Below are 19,225 nucleotides of genomic sequence, written 5' to 3'. Positions count from 1 at the left end.
TTGCATTGGAAATATATCCCAGATAAGTACAGCAACGCAAGGCTGTAAAGGCTGTTGGAAACGGTCTTTGCCCTGACCGAAGCCAGCCTCTGAAGTTGGAGTTGGAGATTAAGTACGAATGAGTGCATTCCTGATTGTGATTCATCATCCCCCCGTTTTATCCGCGGGGCCCAATTACTCCTCTTTGAATTGAGGTTGAGGTGTCGTGTGGTTGATTGGGATTCAAGGTGTTTGTTTTTTTGTACGGGGGATCCTTTGCATCCGTAATACACATATAGCGTTTTAATTAGTTTACGTCCTTCGTCGACTACTTTTCGTCATCTTCACTCGTCGTTAATTTATGCAGCCAAAGTGTGCGTGTGTGTTTCTCTAATTCTATCATATTCATTTCATACTCCATCTTGTGGGCAAAAAGGTTAAACGTATGTAATGTAAGCTAGAGAAACGATTGGAGTTGGACTGCATTTGCGTGCGTAGCTTGCTGCGCAATGAAACGCACCAACCATTAAAATTGTAAAACGGTTGGTCAAGACTCAAGACTCAAATTGGAGATTGTTATACGGCTCTTAAGTCTTAACTTGGTTAATCAAATTCAAAGGTTTTTTCATATCATAATGGAGCGCATTTATGCATTGTATCTCGCTGTGTCTGCGGCGGTAGATTGGAATTGGTTCAATTCAATTCCCTTGGTTTCTTCTTCTCTGTTTCTCAAACAAATTAAGACAGTGCTTGTGCTATTTCTTTCTAACTTCTTCTTCACGGATCGTTTGTTTCGAAAGGATCCCCTTCTACGGTTCCACCTCCCCTCCGATAATTTTTAATATGGGACTTAATTGATACCCCTGGCCTTACAATGAATGTACAAATATGCATACCCAAGAGATGTAACATGCAAAGAGTAGTACATCTGTTACGTGTGATGGAAGGAGGAATTTTAATGAATTTGGTTAACACCTGATTACAATACAAGGAGTAATCAACCTCATCTTTTGCTTCGTTTGTTTGTAATATAATTTACTTGCACCAGTACAATTGCATTAGAAGATTACAAACTTTGATTCACTTTTTCTAATTAATTCAGGAATTAATTTACTTTAATTGCATTGCAAACAAACAAAACATAACAACACCTAACACGAATAATATAAGCAACCCAATTCATTCACACTCTCATACTTCTGAACCTAGTGCTACAAACTACACCAACCTCATTCTCATTTGGAGATAAAATTTTTCTACTTTTTTCATTACGTACGGGCAACGTTCAACCTCTCACCTCACGACTCTTTTCAAACAGCTCTTGAAACCATTTGGTTTTCTTAATAAAGGAAGGGTATATAGGTTGGAGCTGACTTAGACTCAAACGTCAAAACCCAAATTTGCTAACACATTAATGAATGTGTGAGAAACAAGGCAACAAACAAGTACGTGTAAGCATTAAGGTGAGATGCTTCTTGGCGTCCTTCATTCCTTTAGATACTAGTAGTTTTAAGCGAAAACTAAATAATAAAAAATTTAAATTTAATTTTTTAAGTTTAGATCTTTTGATTAATCGATGGAATTGAAAACCGATTCAAACCGGTATAACTCGAGTTTGTCAATTTTTATTGATGGTCAGCTGGTTTCACGTGACCAGTTCCCCAATCTGACCGGGTCGATTTGATTGGCCAAGTAGCCTGTAATCAAATCGAACAGACCTGTGAACACTCCTAATTTTAGCTAAAATAATAGTCTAAATTTCTAATAAATAACAATAGTTTAACCTCCAATAATTATTGAAAATTTATAGTGAAAATACACATTTATTGAAAATAAATTTATAATGAAAGTACAATAAATAAATAATAAAAATTTAATAAATACAATAATTACAAAATACAATAAATACTGAAAATATATTAAATTAGTCAATAAATAGTGTAATCTCAAATAATAGTTTAAACTCTAATAAATATTAATCAACAAAATACATAATTACTAAAAATAAATTTATAACAAAAATACAATAAATACAAGAAGTACAACAAATTAAATTTAAAAAGTTAAGAAATAGTAGTTTAATCTCCAATGATTATGAAAAAATTTCAATTAAATAAAAAAAATATATTTATACATAATTATTGAGAATATATTTTTCAAAAAATGCAATAAATAATTACTGAAAGAGAATAAATTTAATTTTAGCATATATAAATATATAATAAATATTGATTAAGATTTTAAAATTATTATTAGTAAATATCTTTTTTTCAAAAGTTATTTTTCTAGAATTATTAATCAATATAAGTGAAAATAGTTATTTACAATATTATTTATTTATTTAAATAATATCATTATTTAAAATTTTAAAATATTAATTATTTACTGAATTTAATAGTCCATAAAAATTATTATAAATTTGTATATCATGAAGTCTATTATAATTAGTTTTCTACGTTTAAGAAAATTTTTGAACTTATTACATAATTTTGTTATTTTAACTATTTAAAATTTAGTTATGTTAAATATTTTTTATTTAAAATATTTAGTTATTTAAGTATTTAAATAATATGTATAATATTTAAAAAATTTATTTATTTTAAAGTTATAATGTAATAAATATTTTTATATAATTATTTAGATATTTTTAATCTTTTGTTATTTAAGATATTTTGTTATTGAAATATTTAAATAATATTTTATTATTTGAATAACATTTAAATTGAATAATCCATAACATTATAATTTATATTGTTTGTACATAATTTCGTGATGAATTTTATAAAAAAATATACAAATATTAATAATGTGAACATTATGAAATCCATGAAAATTAGTTTTTTATGTTTTTAGTAAATGTTTTAAAGTTATTATATAATTTCATTATAATATTTAACTAATTCTTAAAATTTTTAATTCAAACTTTCTTTACATAGATATAGATAAAAAGTGGGGGAGAAGATAAATAGGAATTAGAATTTAGGAGAAAGTGGGGATAGTGGTGCCACTTGCCTAGACATTAAAAAAAACAAATCCCTCTCTCTTTACCTACCGGTTGTTAGAGATAATTTAGCCTATGATGTTTCCTTATTGGTTTAATGGGTAATTATGTGAAATTAAAAAAATAAAAAAATGAAGAAAATAGGAAATTAGGAAGGGGGGTTTGGAGCAACTGGATTGGACAATGTGAAATAAACTCTTCTGTCATCTTACAAGGTGCCTCAGGGTAGGGGTGTCAATTGGATTGGATTTGTTCCAATCTGATCCAGTCCAATATGAGTCTATTACAAATGGACTAGGTCCAATCCATTTCAATGAATACTTTGGACTGGTCAATTCAATATCTGGACCACCCAATCTATTCAAATTGGTTTTGATTTAGATTGATTCCAATCCAAGCCTGGACTATTGACACTTGTATTCTTAATGGACTAGATATTGGTTTAGTCTGACCCAATCCAATAGAAATCTATTATGGATGGACTAGGTCCAATACAATCCAATAAATACTTTGGACCATTAAGTCCAGACTGTTGCTCCAATTCAATATATCTTATTGGTTCGTCCAATCCATCCAAATTGATTTTGATTTGGACGGGTGCAACCCAAAACCGGTCCATTGACACCCCTACCTCAGGGTACGTATTAGGGTATACAATGAAATAAGATTGAAGATCATGGTTTTTAAAACCGACTTGGAAATCGAACTGTTCAGGGGTCCGGTTATCGGATCGAATGGCCTGACAGTTTGAACCGAATGATCAACCCGTTCTGGCAAAAAAATAAAGAATTAAAAAAATAAAAAAAACAATCAAAACCATTCGAATGGTTAACTGCCTGGGTCAGCGGTTTTCTAACCAAAATCAACGGTTTTGGGCAAATATCCGGTTTTGGGGAAAACCAAAACCGGTCGCCTAACCGGTTCTCGATTTTTCTGGTTCGACCATCCGGTCCGGTCCGGTTTTGAAAACCATGTTGAAGATGATTATGACATGGTTGCTATTAGACTTGTTCATGGGCCGGGTGGCCCGGCCTGGCCTGACCCCTGAACGGGCTTGAACAGGCTTTTTGGCCCGTGGGCTTAACCTCGGGGCAAAAAGCTCGACCCGCATAAAATTCGAGCTAGGCTCGGGCTTTGCCAAAATAGCCTGGCCCGACCTATAGTTAAACCTAAGTAAACCTGACCCGACCTATAGTTAAGCCTAAGTAAAAACCCTATGTGATGTCAATTTGAATAAATTTTTTGATTTGAGAAGGTTGTTGATTCACTTGTAGGCCCATTGTTCATTTAAATAGGGGAAAAAAACGTCTGAATTAAAATAGATAATGTCTATTTGAATAGGGAAAAATTTGAATTTCTTTTATTAGGTCGGGCTTCAGGCTCGGGCTCGGGCTTTGGGCCCAAGTTGTAGGCTCGTTGGTTGGGCCGGGCTCGGGCTCGGGCTCGGACCTAACATTTTTCTGTTAATAAAGAGTCAAAGCCCGACCCGAGCCCGACCCGACCCGGCCCATGAAGAGGTCTAATTGCTATGATAGATAGATAGAGTTTGATATGGCTTAGTATAGAGATTGAGTCAGTTTGGGTTTATCTCATATCTCTTCTAACGTGTAATTCTCACAATTAAGCAATGCATTTTATTTAGCTGTACTTCTGATATTTGATACAGGGATGCGTGCCCGAGTTATGTGTGACTCACTTGTGAAGATAATTTTCTTTCCAGGATTACAATAACTATAAAGTCTATCAATCTCCTTATCTTCTCAAGTAAAGAGAAGAGATGCATCATCTTCTTAGTTCTTACTCTTACGCTTCTATAGATAGGATAGGATACGACATTGATAGGTCAATTGACAGAAACATTGATTTTCTGGAAATAAGATAATTTGAGAGATGGGTCGATCATCTATTCGCCTAGCGTTGTTTTTCGTTGCATCTATGATCACGGTGCTGGGAGTGCAGGCTTCACACGATTATGGCGATGCTTTGTCTAAGAGTATTTTGTTCTTTGAAGGCCAGCGGTCTGGGAAATTACCCGTTTCTCAGAGGATGAAATGGAGGAAAAATTCTGCTCTTCACGATGGTGATCAGATTGGTGTAAGTGTTTTCTCTCTCTCTCTCTCTCTCTCTCTCTCTCTCTCTCTCTCTCTCCCTCTCTCTTTTTCCCAGGAGGGAAAAATCGATCTTCACAAACAAATCATGGTTTGAACTATACTGGGTTGTTGGCTTCATGCACCATACTGGCTTGTTGAACATCAATTGTCAATTGCTTTCTTACCAGCAAAACATTAGAATTAATGTGATTCAACACCCCTATGTTTTCTTGCTCATGTTTTCATTTTCTTTATAGTGATTCAGTGCCCATGAAAATGTTGATGCAAGAAAATCCCTGTTTCTGAAACCAACAAAAAATGTTTTCAACTTTTCATATCTGGAAGACAGGTTATGGGTTATCCGTTATCATCCCACATTATTCAAATGGGCTTGTGTTCAAAATATAAAGTGAATTAATTGGTATCCATCTGATTAGAATTAATCTCTATCCAAGATGCTCTGTGCTTAATTTATCAAACATAAATTCAAAGTTCAAACTACGCGAGTAAAGAACGAATGAATAAAGAAAAGGTGAATTAATTGGTATCCATCTTGATTCCTGTTTTCAGTTTGGAATTAAAAAAAAAAAAAAGAGAAAATACCAGGAGATTTGGAATTAGGAAACATAAAAATGTTTCAAATTTCAATTTTTTTTTTGTGGGGCTCAGTTTTAGAAAACACCCTTCATATTAAAATCAATAATCTTTATTCACTGGGGCGTGAACGAATGAATAAAGAAATCAAAACTGCACATGGCAAAGAGACCGGTCGTAAAACAATTTGCTTTGTCACTACTTAACAGATCATTATGTCAAGCTTAATTAATCAGATGACTAAGTTCAAATATTATCTACTCATGTTAAAATTTTGTTGTTGGACTGGTTGTGTGTTGATATATAGTTCCTGGTCGTAAGTTTTGGTCCCTAAGCGGAGCCTGCCCCATTTCAGGTCCTGTGACCCTGAGGCCCGGTCATTAATTCCACACCAATCACCATGTGTGATGTGTCTGTCATGGGTCGGGTCGGATGTATAATACCCACCACAAGTAACTTGTGAAGGAGAATTGGTTCTTATAATTTGCGAAATGGATCATGAAATCAGGTAGATTTGGTGGGAGGGTACTATGATGCTGGAGACAACGTCAAATTTAGCTTTCCCATGGCTTTCTCGACTACAGTGTTGGCATGGAGCGTGTTAGAGTTTGGCAAGCTCATGGGTCCGGATCTGCAATACGCCATGGAAGCGGTTCGCTGGGCTACAGATTACTTTCTCAAGGCCACTAGCGTTCCAGGCTTTGTAATTGCTCAGGTTGGTGATCCCTACGGTGACCACAACTGTTGGGAGAGGCCGGAGGACATGGACACCCCTCGAACTCCCTACGCAGTTAGCAGGAAGTACCCTGGCTCAGAGGTCTCCGCTGAGATTGCCGCAGCACTCGCAGCCTCCTCCTTGCTCTTCAAGACCTCTAATCCTCGCTACTCCGCCAGGCTCCTCAACAGAGCAACCATGGTAATTAATTATTGTTTTACTAACTACTAACCTGCAGGTTTTATTTATTTATATTTCTCTCTCGATCGATCCCCTCTTATTAACTACTCTTTGATTCAGACCGATGATTTTCTGAATCAGCAAGCAATTTCTCTTTTGCATTAATATTAGGTTTTCGATTTCGCTGATAAGTACCGGGGTTCATACAACGACAGTCTTGGGCCGTGGGTTTGCCCTTTCTATTGCGACTTCAGTGGCTACTATGTAAGTTTCAGAAGATTAATTCCTGTTAATGCATGAGTCAATAAGCAGTTTTCGATCGTTTTTCATTCCATCTTGTCTGTCTGTCTCTCAGGACGAACTGTTATGGGGAGCTACGTGGTTATACAAAGCTACCACTTCACCCTACTACCTCAACTATGTTACAAATAATGCACCGGCTCTTGCAACCAATGCAGTTGCAGCTGCTGGCTTTCATAAATATAGTAACTTCGCTGAATTTGGGTGGGATACAAAGGATGCCGGCGTTAATGTACTTGTCTCCAACGTAAGCACATCAGGACCTCACTCTAACTACTGTAATTATATTTCTCTACCACACACCAGTCCCTCTGCTAATTAGTTCAGTCGAATTGAATGATGATTTTCTTCCTGTTGTTGTTTTTAACAGTTGCTGATGTCTGCAAAGGCAAATTCTAATCCTTTCCACTCGAACGCCGATAAATTTGTTTGCTCCATACTGCCTGAATCGCCCACAAAAAGCGTTACCTACTCACCAGGTTTTTCTTCTATTTCCTGCAATTCAAATTGATCTACTGCTCTTGGAAGAACTCTCATGCATCATTGAATTTTTTCCTCGTAGGTGGGCTACTGTTCAAGACAGGAGGAAGCAACATGCAGCACCCAGTATCTCTTTCATTTCTTCTTCTTGTTTATTCTCGCTATTTGAGCAATGCCAATTCAGTCGTCCATTGTGGTAACATTGTTGCTCCTCCATCTAGGCTTATTCAAGTGGCAAAAGGTCAGGTGAGCAAATGTTTGTTTTCCTGCTCCCTGTCTCATTCTTTCAATTCTTGCTCACTTGGGGCAAGAGTGGCAAGAACGAATGACATTAGAGCTTTTGGTTACAAAATTCTTGCAATGAGTCCCATTCTTTTCAAAATGAAAAATCAGCGTGTAGCACAAAAATTGAAGTAGCCTCATGAAAAATAATCCAGCTCCATCTTGCTCATTTTCATTCTATAAAGAAACTCTTTGCCAACGGTCATAAACCGTCAACCTAGCTAGGTCTACAAAACCACTATCATTTATGTTTATTAGTGGATTGGAGACTTGGATTAGCCGTTTATGACCACTGACACACAACTTGTTTTTTTTCTTAAGAATGCAAATGATCAACATAAGGCACTTCTGGCCTGAAAAGAATACATTTAATTCATAATAATATTTTCTCATTTTACCCATTTTAAATATTCATCTTAGGTAAGAATGAAAAAGAATGAGAATTTAATCAAACATGACCTAAACCGGTCCAAACATTAATCTTAAACATCCATTAAACGAACAAATAATCTATTGAATAGAATAATGTAACTGAAAAAAAGATTTAATTTGGAAATTAAAATGGTGCAGGTAGACTATATACTCGGAAACAACCCACTGAATATGTCATACATGGTGGGATATGGGAAGAAATTTCCTCAGAGAATACATCATCGAGCGTCTTCAATACCATCCGTTGATAAACATCCAGCACAAATCAGCTGCAAAGATGGGACTCAGTATTACTTAAGCAATGATCCCAATCCTAACCTGTTAACCGGGGCAGTTGTTGGAGGACCAGACAGCAATGACGAGTATAGTGATTCTAGAGCGCTGTTTGTGCAATCGGAACCCACAACATACATAAACGCACCTCTTGTTGGCCTATTGGCATACTTCAAATCAAGCCCTGTTTGATTGTGATCATGTAAATATATAGTTATAGTCATAGTTATATATGTTTTATGAAAACCATTGATCCAATTTGGGTCTAGGTTTGTTGGAAATTAGAATCTCCTTTCAACTCATAATTTGCCATACCAAGTACTGATAATCCAGCATTACTCTTCTATATTCTCTACATGTCAAAAATTTTGAAGGAAAAATCTAACTGTTTCGTCGGGAAATACATGTTTCCTGGAAAACTAATGTTTAGTTGTGGGAATTTTTTTATTTCTTTTAAGGACGGAACTTCACAAAATGCCTTGAGGACTTTCCCATTACCTTGTTTCTTTCAAACCAAACACAGCCTTCAGATTACAAAGGAAACTTGACGGTGAACAAGAAAAAGTCCAATCCAATCTCACTTTATATGCATGCATGGCTGACATGGGACGTTATTATTGGTTAGACATCTCCTAACACATCAACTGAATCTCCCTATGTGTAAATGTAATACCTCAAAAAAAATAGTTAAAATACAAAAGTCTATATTTATACTACAATTAAAAGTGTAAATATGAATGTAGAACTTTTATTTAATTAAAATGGTGTAATTGTTTAAAAATGTAATTTGAATAACCACTTTTAACTTCATTCAAATCTTTCTCATTAAATCTTATATTTAAGATATTAACTCTCATTAATATTTATTGAATGCTGTTCTAGAATACCCCTATAAGCTTATGGGTTATATATCCCTCGTGATTTTAAATCGCAAAACAAATGATGGCAAAAGTGATCATATTTTACTTCTCATTGAATGCACCTCTAGAAACGATAAAACAGCGCTGTTTAATTATGTTTGTGTACAAATTTTGTAAGGCATTTTCTGTCATAATTTATATTGATAGGGCTACACAACGGGGTAGCCATAGCCCATACCCAATACCCTTAGCCTCTCCCGCCCCCCCCCCCCCCCCCCCCCCCTTTGTCTTCTTTTATGGAGAGACCGAATAGGGCTACAGGCCATACACACTTTTTTAGAAATGAGAATATTGTATTCTCTTTTTACAATTTTACTCAAACAAAAAATAAAGGTATGTCATATCACCTTAACCGGCTCTAAAAAATAGGGTAAAATATAAAAACCATTTGAAAATCATAAAAACCTCTCTTGAGGTTTCACTTTCATAAAAACTTTCCCGGCATGTGTAGTTTATCAAAAACCTGCAGTTACCTCCTTTCCATCTTTGTTCCTGTAAGAGGAAAGCTTCAGAGTTATGAAATTACCCTTACAACTTATTAGGGAATCTTTCAATATAATTTGAAATATCATATTTGCCCTTTTGAATTTCACTAGTCTTTTTTATATAGAGTAAAATTACTTTATTCTTTTCAATCTAATCTGGAGATCTTTTTATATTAAAAGTGAAAAATTCTTTTGGAGGTATTTTAGTACATTTCCATGTAAATTGACAGATGTTGGGGTTAAAATGGATATTTTTGAAAAACTAATGTATTAGACCAACATTTTCTGTCCATGACAATATAAAAAGGGAGGTAACTGTAGGTTTTTTCAATACTACAAGGGAGGTTTTTGTGAAAATGAAACCATGAGGAGGCTTTTATGATTGTCCAAAACCTTAGGGGAGGTTTTTATGTTTTACCCCTAAAAATAAAATACCGGAAAAATTTACAACCAACCAATTGGCATCACAAAAGTAGGAACCAATTAGGTGGATTTTCACCAAAATTCACAGGGTGTTGTGATTGGTCAAAGCCTTTTCAATATGATGTCTTTCCGGCATCAATGATTTTCCCTTTTTTAATTCGACCCCTCTAATGTTAAAGTAGAAAATGTTATTTGAACAAGCACATTTTAGTCTATCCTATTCTCTTTCATTACTCATTAACTCCTATATTTAAGGCATTTTTAGTCCTCACAATTAAATCTACTAATTAATTTTGATGGTACAAAAGTCAATGTTTATAAAACCAACTTAAAATGGAAACCATTTTCCATTTGGGTGATAGGCTAGTGATTCAACCATTTGGGTCAAATAAATCAATCATTGACATCATAATTAATAAAAGTTAAAAAAATAAATATAAAAAATTTAAAAATTTGATAGAAGAATTGGGGACATCTTTTCATCGTAGTAAATAAAAACAAATGTGATTAATATAAGCACTGTTTTAAATAAGATGGAAATGAGATACATAAAAAGAATTAATATCTTAACTTCTAAAGTACCTTGCTGACCAAGTCAAATAGTTCAGTGGTTGGGGAACTAGGTCATTGACCAGTCAACAATTTCTTTCAAGCAAACAAATTGGTAAGGGAATGGACATAGAATCCTATAGTTTTGGATGACAAATGGACTAATTCAAGCTACTGATTCAACTGTGAGAGTTAAAAACACTAGTAGAAACCAAAATTGATTGGAAATTATATTTCCCTCTAGATGACCAATCAACAGTTCAATCATTTGGTTCAAAAAGTCAACCTTATAATGTTATATAAATGAATTAATAAGATATAAAACATAAAACATTTTATAAAATTTATAAAAATTATTAGGCATGTTTGAAATATCATATATTTATCGTATTAAACAAAATATGTTCGATAAATGAGAATTATTATTATTAATGATGAAAATATCTAAAAATAAAAAAAAAACTGAAAAAGTAGTCTAATTTGTGACTTATTGATCAAGTCAAATGGATTGATGGTTTAACTGGTAAAGTTATTTGGTTGTAGGCCACATCAGTTGCCTTTTTTTGTAAAATAAATAAATGGGAAATTGTCTAAAACTCACCACGAGTTTTCAGCATTTCTCTTAAACTCACTACAACTTTTCAAAATGTCTAAAACTCACCATGTCAGTAAGTTTTTATTTTCCAAAACTCACCTTCCATTAGTGCACCATTAATGTTTCTTAACAGAGGTGTCCATATCAGCATAAATAACAATTTTTATGACCAAATCACCCTTGAATGGCAAGTTAGAGGAAAAAGGAACGTGTTAAAATTTTAATTTTCTTTCTTTTTTTTTTTTACATTTTAGTGTTTTGTTAAAATTTCTAATTTTTTTATAATTTCTGTTTTTTTTACATTTTTCTATTTTCCACTATCTATAAAATATCCTTTATTTTTTGTTATTTATTTGCAATTTTCTGTGTTTTTATTTAATTTTTGGTGTTTTTTTTCTATAATTTTTATTTTCTGATATTGTTTTTCAATTTCTGTAGTTTCTATAATTTGAAAAAATATATATTTTTTATTTTGTGTGCAATTTCTATAATTTTTTTGTATATTTTTTTGCAATTTATTTTTTTTTTTTGTATTTTATATTTGAAAATATTTTTTGAACTTTTTCCTTTTTTTTCATAAATATTAAAATATATGTATGTATTTTATATTTTTCTATGAAGGTTAAAATAGTAATATATTAACAGCCATTAGTCTCTTTAACGTCAAGTTAGTGATGTGGTAAGTTTTAGACATTTTGAAAAGTTGCGATGAGTTTAAGAGAAATGCTGAAAACTCATGGTGAGTTTTTGAAAATTTCTCTAAATAAATAAATAAGTGATAGGTTGAAAGGCAATGAACATTCACATTTACTAGTAAACAAAAAAGTCAAAATAAAATTTAATAAATAATCTTGACATATAAAAATGTGAAGATATTGAAAAATGTAAGAAAATATTAAAAAAAATGAGATATAATAAGATATATCTATTAAATAAATGAAGATTTAATGAATTAATTAATTGTATGAGCAATAAATATGAAGTAAAAACAAATTTAGGAATATGATTAACTGGCAACATGGACATATCGTGATGATAAGATTAATTCTGACATTCTTGTTCCGATAATTTCTACATGAATTTCAGACAATTAGAAGCGGGGGCGGGGAACTGATGGGCTATTGGGCTATAGCCACAACAATTAAATTTGCCAAGAATTAACATATAATACCAGATCATTACAACCGTGTGATTTCATTTAAAATTTATTTGGACAGTGAGAGAAACCCCAGTGATCATCAAATCCTTCAAATCAGGTGGTTAGCAATAACAACTATTTGATTGTTCAGATTCTCAATGGTGCCGTTGTTTAATAAGTTGGGACCCATTTAATGGTGGGTTCTGATCCTTTAGACGCATGGAAAGCGTGGCGACTTGTGGGGCCCAAAACCATATACGTTTCCTGTTTCAGTGTTTCCTCAGACTGGAGGATTTTTCCCGTCCACAGAAATCCTCAAATCCCGGCCACCGGCTTTACAGAGAATAAACAGTAACAATTATTGAAAGGTTTAAACGTCTGATACAAGTCCTGAGACAGTTTAGACTATTATTACGGGTTAATTTGTATTCCTTAATTTCCCAATGGGTTAAATTAATATTGTTTATGATCATCCAACTGAGCTGCCAATATTTTATCTTATCCATTCAATCTTCTCATCAACGGCTTAACCTTGGGTTGAAATGATCAAGAGGCCAGTGCTATCGGAGTTATGGTGGTAATGGGTGTACCCAAGCTTTGCCTTCATTAATATCCCATTACTAAATTTTTAACTAGCAGAGAACTACTTAATGAAGAAAGAGACAAAACCCGTAATTATTCTGCGTTGTAATGTCTCTCTACCTCAACCTGCTTCACGTAACCTGAGAAGAGAAGCTAAGTAAACTCAGTTTACATATGTTTCACCACATTATTTATACCAGCATGCAACTACTGATGGAGACCATCTGAGCTTTTCTTCAAAGAGAAAGAGAGATGGGTTGGTTGATTTCCTTGGTCCTTGTATTGTTGTTATATGTGTCAAACGAGATGACGTTGAGGGTGGCTTCACAAAGGCCGCAGCATAACTATGCAGACGCACTGGCTAAGAGTATCTTGTTCTACGAGGGCCAGAGGTCAGGTAAGTTACCGGCTTCACAGCGAATGAAGTGGAGGAAAGACTCCGGTCTACAGGACGGCCATGACCTTAATGTGAGTTTCTTTTATATAAAATATTAATTCTTCCCAATTTCGTATATCAAACCAACCAACGTTTGTATAGCTATCATCTTTAATTTGTCGGAATGTTGTTTCTCAGGTGGATCTGGTGGGAGGTTACTATGATGCTGGTGACAACGTGAAATATAACTTCCCGATGGCATTCTCGACGACAATGTTGTCATGGGGCGTATTGGAGTTCGGAGGCTTTATGGGTTCAGAACTAAAACATGCAGAGGAAGCAATTCGATGGGCAACGGATTACTTGCTGAAATCCACGCAAACTCCCGACGTGATTTATGTTCAAGTGGGGAACCCTTACGACGACCATGATTGTTGGGAGAGGCCTGAGGACATGGACACGCCTCGAACCGTTTATTCTATTACTAAACACCGTCCTGGTTCAGAGGTTGCAGGAGAGACGGCAGCGGCGCTTGCTGCTTCTTCCATTGTTTTTAGATCGTCAGATCCTTCTTACTCACTCAGGCTTCTGAACAGGGCGAAGGAGGTAAATATATATATCCACGAAGTTGAATGGCATGATTCATTTTTCTGCTGCTGCATCTTCTGCTTGTAGTTCTGTTAGTGCTTAATTGGTCTAAGAACCAAATCTCATATAAAAAAAATTTCGAGAGAAATCGCATTTTTTTGATGATCATGGCCCGGTCCGGTCTCAGCAGGGTTATAGTAGGGGTGATCATTTCAGCCCGGCCCGCATATATTTAAATTTACACATTTTGTGTATAATATATACATATGTATACATGTTATTTTACATTATATTATATATTTTATATATAAATATTATAACATGACATGTATAATTTATATTATATGTAATAATTTATATTATATAATATATAAAATAAAAGTTTATATGTATGTTATGTCATTTAATATAAAATATTATAGATATATAATATTTTATATATGAAAGACATTGGCCCATAATCAGGTCCAGCCTGGCCCGGACCCATGTAGACCTGGGCTAGGGCTTATGTTATAGGCCCGGAACCCTGGGTCGGGCCGAGCCCGGGCCTAAGCTTTAGCACTTATAATAAGTGCAAAGCTCAGCCCGGGCCCGTGTAGACCTGGGTTAGGGCTTATGTTACAGGCCCGAAACCCCGGGTCGGGCCAGGCCCGGGCCTAAGCTTTAGCACTTATCATAAGTGCAAAGCTCGACCCGACCCAGCCCATGATCACCTCTAGGTTATAGCCTGGTCAGAATCCTGAGCCCAGGTTATATATATATACCCACCCAAAAAGGAAAGTAGTTTGATTTCTAGATTGACATTAAATTTTGTATTACATTTTCATCATTGATAAAATTATTTCTTATGTATAATAATTATTTTTGTTCAATATAATGAATGTATAATATTAGAGATGTACCTAATATTTTATTTTTGTATAAATATATAACATTAGAGATGTTCCCAAAATTTTCTCTATTTTTTTTTTATTTCGTGGTTCTCTATATTTTCTATTTTTAAATTTTTTTTATTTGACTATGACATCATTTCATTTCTACGTTGATTTTAAATTTGGCATTTCATTTTCATCATTAATGAAATATTTCTTATATTTCATACTTATTTTTGTATAATATAATGATTATACATTATTAGATATATGCCCAATTAATTTAATTTTTTGTATTATATGTTTTATTTAATTTAATCTTTTATTATTTAATTATGACATTATTTATTAGCCCATTTAACCCCAAATGGTTGAATTGCCTACCCACCATCGGTTGGGAAAAATGATTTTGTTTTCAAATTACTTATCAAAATATTTATTTTTATACTAGTAAAATTAATGTTGTGGATTTAATTAGTAGAATTTAATGTTGAGAAAAATATATCTTAAATATAGGATTTAATGAGAAAATATACCTTAGATATGAGATTTAGTGAGAGAGAAGAGAAAATAGTTTTATTTCCAATTGGTTTTAAATTTTAATTCTATTGCCATAATTAATAAAGATATTTCTTATTTATCATACTTATTATCATTTAGTATATTGAATATATGATGTTAAAAATATTCCCAATTTTTTTTTAATTTGTATATTTTTTTTTGCATTTTATGTATTTTTGAAATTTATTATTTAATTATCGCAACATGGATTGACTCATTTGACCCAAAATGGTTTAATTTGTTACTACTACTTAGATGAAAACACTATTTTTTTTAGATAGATTTTAAAAGTATAAGTTTTTATATTATTGGAATTATTAATTTATAATGTATAAGCTTAATTAATATAGTTTAATGATGAGAATAAACAAAAATTCCTTAAATATATGATTCAATGAAGGTGAATGCAAATTAATACGTTAAATGCAATGAGAGAGAATTGTATGCATTGAATATCTTAAAAGTACCTATTTTCAATTCATTTAATATCAAAACCAATTGCCCTATTTGCCATCATTTTTTATCAATAAATTTAAATATTGAGGGATAAATTTTGTCTTCAAAAATTTATTGAGACTATTTATGCTTTTTAAAATAGTGTAGATATATAAAAGATCTATAACTAACTGTGAGTGTATGTGTATTAGGTTTTCCGTTTTGCAAACATGTACCAGGGATCATATAACGATAGCCTTGGCAAATGGGTTTGCCCTTTTTATTGTAATTGGAGTGGATACAAGGTATCATCATCATCATTCAAGCCTTATCCCAATTATATGGGGTTGGTTACACGAATCCTGTTTTGTCACTTTGTTATGTTTAATGCTATATCTATTGTCAAATTATGAGCACTTAAAAATAATTTCTTACTATTTTGATTGTTGTATGCCAAATGTTAATGAGAGATTTGAGACTTTTAACTCTTCAATTGGCAAATTTTCCATGGCTTACATTCTTTTACAAGTCTAATTATATGTTATTGGTTGTGCTGAAGCAGCATATAATTCTCTGTTGGGTTTCTTGTAGGATGAGTTGGTCTGGGCAGCTGCATGGTTACAAAGGGCTACCAACCATAGATATTACTGGAAATATATAAAGAAGAGCCTAGCTTATTTTGAACCGGGTTATCAAGCTAAAGGCAATTCTTACGTTCAGATGGCTGATAACACTGGAGAATTTGGTTGGGACAATAAGCATGCTGGTATCATTGTTCTCGTGGCAGATGTACGTCCTGATTGAACAACATTAGTCACCACAAGGTTTTTAAAATCAGGGGTCCGGTTCCTGGGTCAAACAGCCGATTTTTTGAATTGAACAGTCAGTTCATTTTGATAAAAAAAATAAAAATAAAAAACGGTTAAAACTGTTGAACGGTTTGAACGATTCAACAACTCAGATCAACGGTTTACTAACCAAATTAACGTTTTTTACAAATATCCGATTTTGGAAAAAAATGAAATCGGTGACTGGTTCCCGGTTTTCCGGTCCAACCGTCCGGTCCGATCCGGTTTTAAAAACCATGAATCACCATATATTTATCTCCATAAATAACCGATGAAGAAATTTCTTCAACAGGCTCTCTGTTATCTTGACATTTCTCGTTTTTTCATGGTAGACATTTCCATCAAGGATCGAAGCCAATGATGTCGAACTGTTCCATTTCAGTGCTGATAAATTTGTTTGCACTGTTCTTCCCGAATCACCAACGAAAGGCGTCCAATACTCACCAGGTATATTTCTAATTAATAACAAACAGATCATGGTGGATGTTCGTTAATTATGTCAATTAATGTTCTGATCGACAATGTTTATTGATACTGATGAATGGGATCAAACTCGCTCGCACCAATGCAACTTCTGAAATTAAAATAAACGCATGGCGCAGGTGGGCTTCTATTCAAACCAGGAGGAAGCAACATGCAGCACGTAACAGCTCTGTCATTCCTTATCCTTGTTTATGCTCAGAAACTCAGTGCCAACAAGAGAGTTGTTCGATGTCAAGACAAGGTTGCCGATCCAAACAGGCTCATAGAGCTGGCCAAAAGCCAGGTAACATATAACAAGAGTAATGAACAAATTAATAATATAATTGAAAAGCTGTTTTATATTACGTACATATATATGCTTTGTGATTACTGATTGATATATATTTGGTTTAATTAGGTGGATTACATACTGGGACACAATCCTTTGAATATGTCCTACATGGTGGGATATGGGAATAAGTTTCCACAGAGGATTCATCATCGAGGTTCTTCATTGCCGTCGGTTGATGCACACCCAGGACACATCGGATGCAAGGATGGGACTTCATATTTTGCAAGCAGGGATTCCAATCCTAATGTGTTGATAGGGGCTGTAGTTGGAGGACCTCAACCTGATGATTCATACCCTGACGATAGAGCCCAATTTCAAGGATCAGAGCCCACTACATATATTAATGGGCCTCTTGTGGGTCTCTTAGCCTACTTCAGTTCTCATCCTATGAATTAATTAGCTTCTCTACTGACCTACTGACCTGCATCTTCAAGTTTCACAATTTGGGATACATGTGTCTTGGTTTTAGGGGTGGGGGGATTCTCATGTATATGATGTATTCATGTATCATGACTCTGTTCAGGCTCCAAGGCTCCAACCTTATTGGACTGATTAAGAAACATGTTCATAGTTTCAACGGCTCAAATAAAATCTGCTCTAATTAATCATTTTTACATTTACTTTTTTACAAAAACCATTTTAATCCAATTGTTTAGTTCAACTGAGTCTGATTCCCCTCCAAGTGCAAGAAGATTAAACATATTGCTTTATCAAAAAAATATGTCTGGAATGTCTATATATTTCCCCATCTAAAATTATACTTTGATTCTTAAACAAAGCAGAACATTCCTTCTTGGACACCAAAATGACCAAAAGAAAAAAGACAAGGATTTTGGACTGTACTTTGCTTTCTACCCACCTCAAGATTTTTAAATCAATGAAACTAATCAGCGAAAGGCTCTTGAGGATTCTGGATGTGCTGTGCGTCGACACAACATCAAACTTAGCTAAGTGCATGGTGTAGGACGCGGGAACAGATCTAGTAGGCACAATATAAGTAAGTTGCAATCCTTAACATTTCTGCTTGTTGGGGATTTAATCATCACCCTCTAATCCTTGATATATCCCCAAAAAGAGATCAACATCCTAAACCCTTTAAATTCTTTGAAATGTGGCTCTCAAATGAATCCTGTAAATCTGAGATAATGAATGGTTGGAATTAAGATCTCTATACAAAAAATATGATGAATCACTTTTTTTCAAATTGAAAGTTTTTGGAGACAAAAGTCCAAACAATTCTAACTAAATGTGGAGATAGAAATATTAATTACTTTCATAAAAGTACAATATGTCACCAGAGAAGAAATGAAATACAAGGAATTCGAAATGATCATGGGACATGGGTGACTGATCATAAGGATATAGCTGGTACCTTTATTGACTATTTCCAGATCTGTTTAATCATCGTTCTTTCCCTGACCTAGACTCTGTCACCGATCTTTAACCCCATCATAACTGAGGAAGATAATTAGATGTTAATTGCTGTCTCTTTTGAAGAAGAGGTCAAATCAGCTCTATTTAGTATAGGGAGTCTAAAATCTCCTAGACTAGATGGCATGCTTGCTCTGATATACAAAGAATTTTGAGATTTGATGGGCGATGATATCATAGCTTTTCTTAATGAATGTTTCTAAAATAAGAATCTTCTGAAATGTCTCAATCATACCTTTATTTGTCTAATTCCAAAAAAGGAAAATTGTACCACAATTCAGG

General features: G+C 33.8%; 2 protein-coding genes across 2 annotated transcripts; both read left to right on the top strand.

Moving 5' to 3' along the window:
* The first annotated feature begins 4,742 nt into the window (after positions 1-4,742).
* LOC148880309 (endoglucanase 8-like) lies at positions 4,743-8,654 on the top strand. Its single transcript, XM_088966922.1, has 7 exons — positions 4,743-5,074; positions 6,173-6,580; positions 6,731-6,823; positions 6,915-7,106; positions 7,230-7,338; positions 7,422-7,585; positions 8,192-8,654. The coding sequence occupies exons 1-7, from the start codon at positions 4,871-4,873 to the stop codon at positions 8,516-8,518; spliced, it is 1,497 nt and encodes a 498-aa protein (XP_088823048.1). The 5' UTR covers positions 4,743-4,870; the 3' UTR covers positions 8,519-8,654.
* Positions 8,655-13,216: 4,562 nt separating this feature from the next.
* Positions 13,217-18,128, top strand: LOC148880308 (endoglucanase 8-like). Its single transcript, XM_088966921.1, has 7 exons — positions 13,217-13,486; positions 13,593-14,000; positions 16,063-16,155; positions 16,442-16,639; positions 17,031-17,145; positions 17,301-17,464; positions 17,579-18,128. Exons 1-7 carry the CDS (start codon positions 13,271-13,273, stop codon positions 17,906-17,908), a joined length of 1,524 nt encoding a protein of 507 aa, XP_088823047.1. The 5' UTR covers positions 13,217-13,270; the 3' UTR covers positions 17,909-18,128.
* Positions 18,129-19,225: the final 1,097 nt, after the last annotated feature.

Source organism: Nelumbo lutea, chromosome 1 (genome assembly GCF_056320005.1).
Source record: "Nelumbo lutea isolate HS-2025 chromosome 1, American lotus-T2T, whole genome shotgun sequence".
NCBI classification, from domain to species: Eukaryota; Viridiplantae; Streptophyta; class Magnoliopsida; order Proteales; family Nelumbonaceae; genus Nelumbo; species Nelumbo lutea.
The sequence above is the reverse complement of the archived record's forward strand: the minus strand, read 5'-3'. Positions and strand labels throughout refer to the sequence as shown.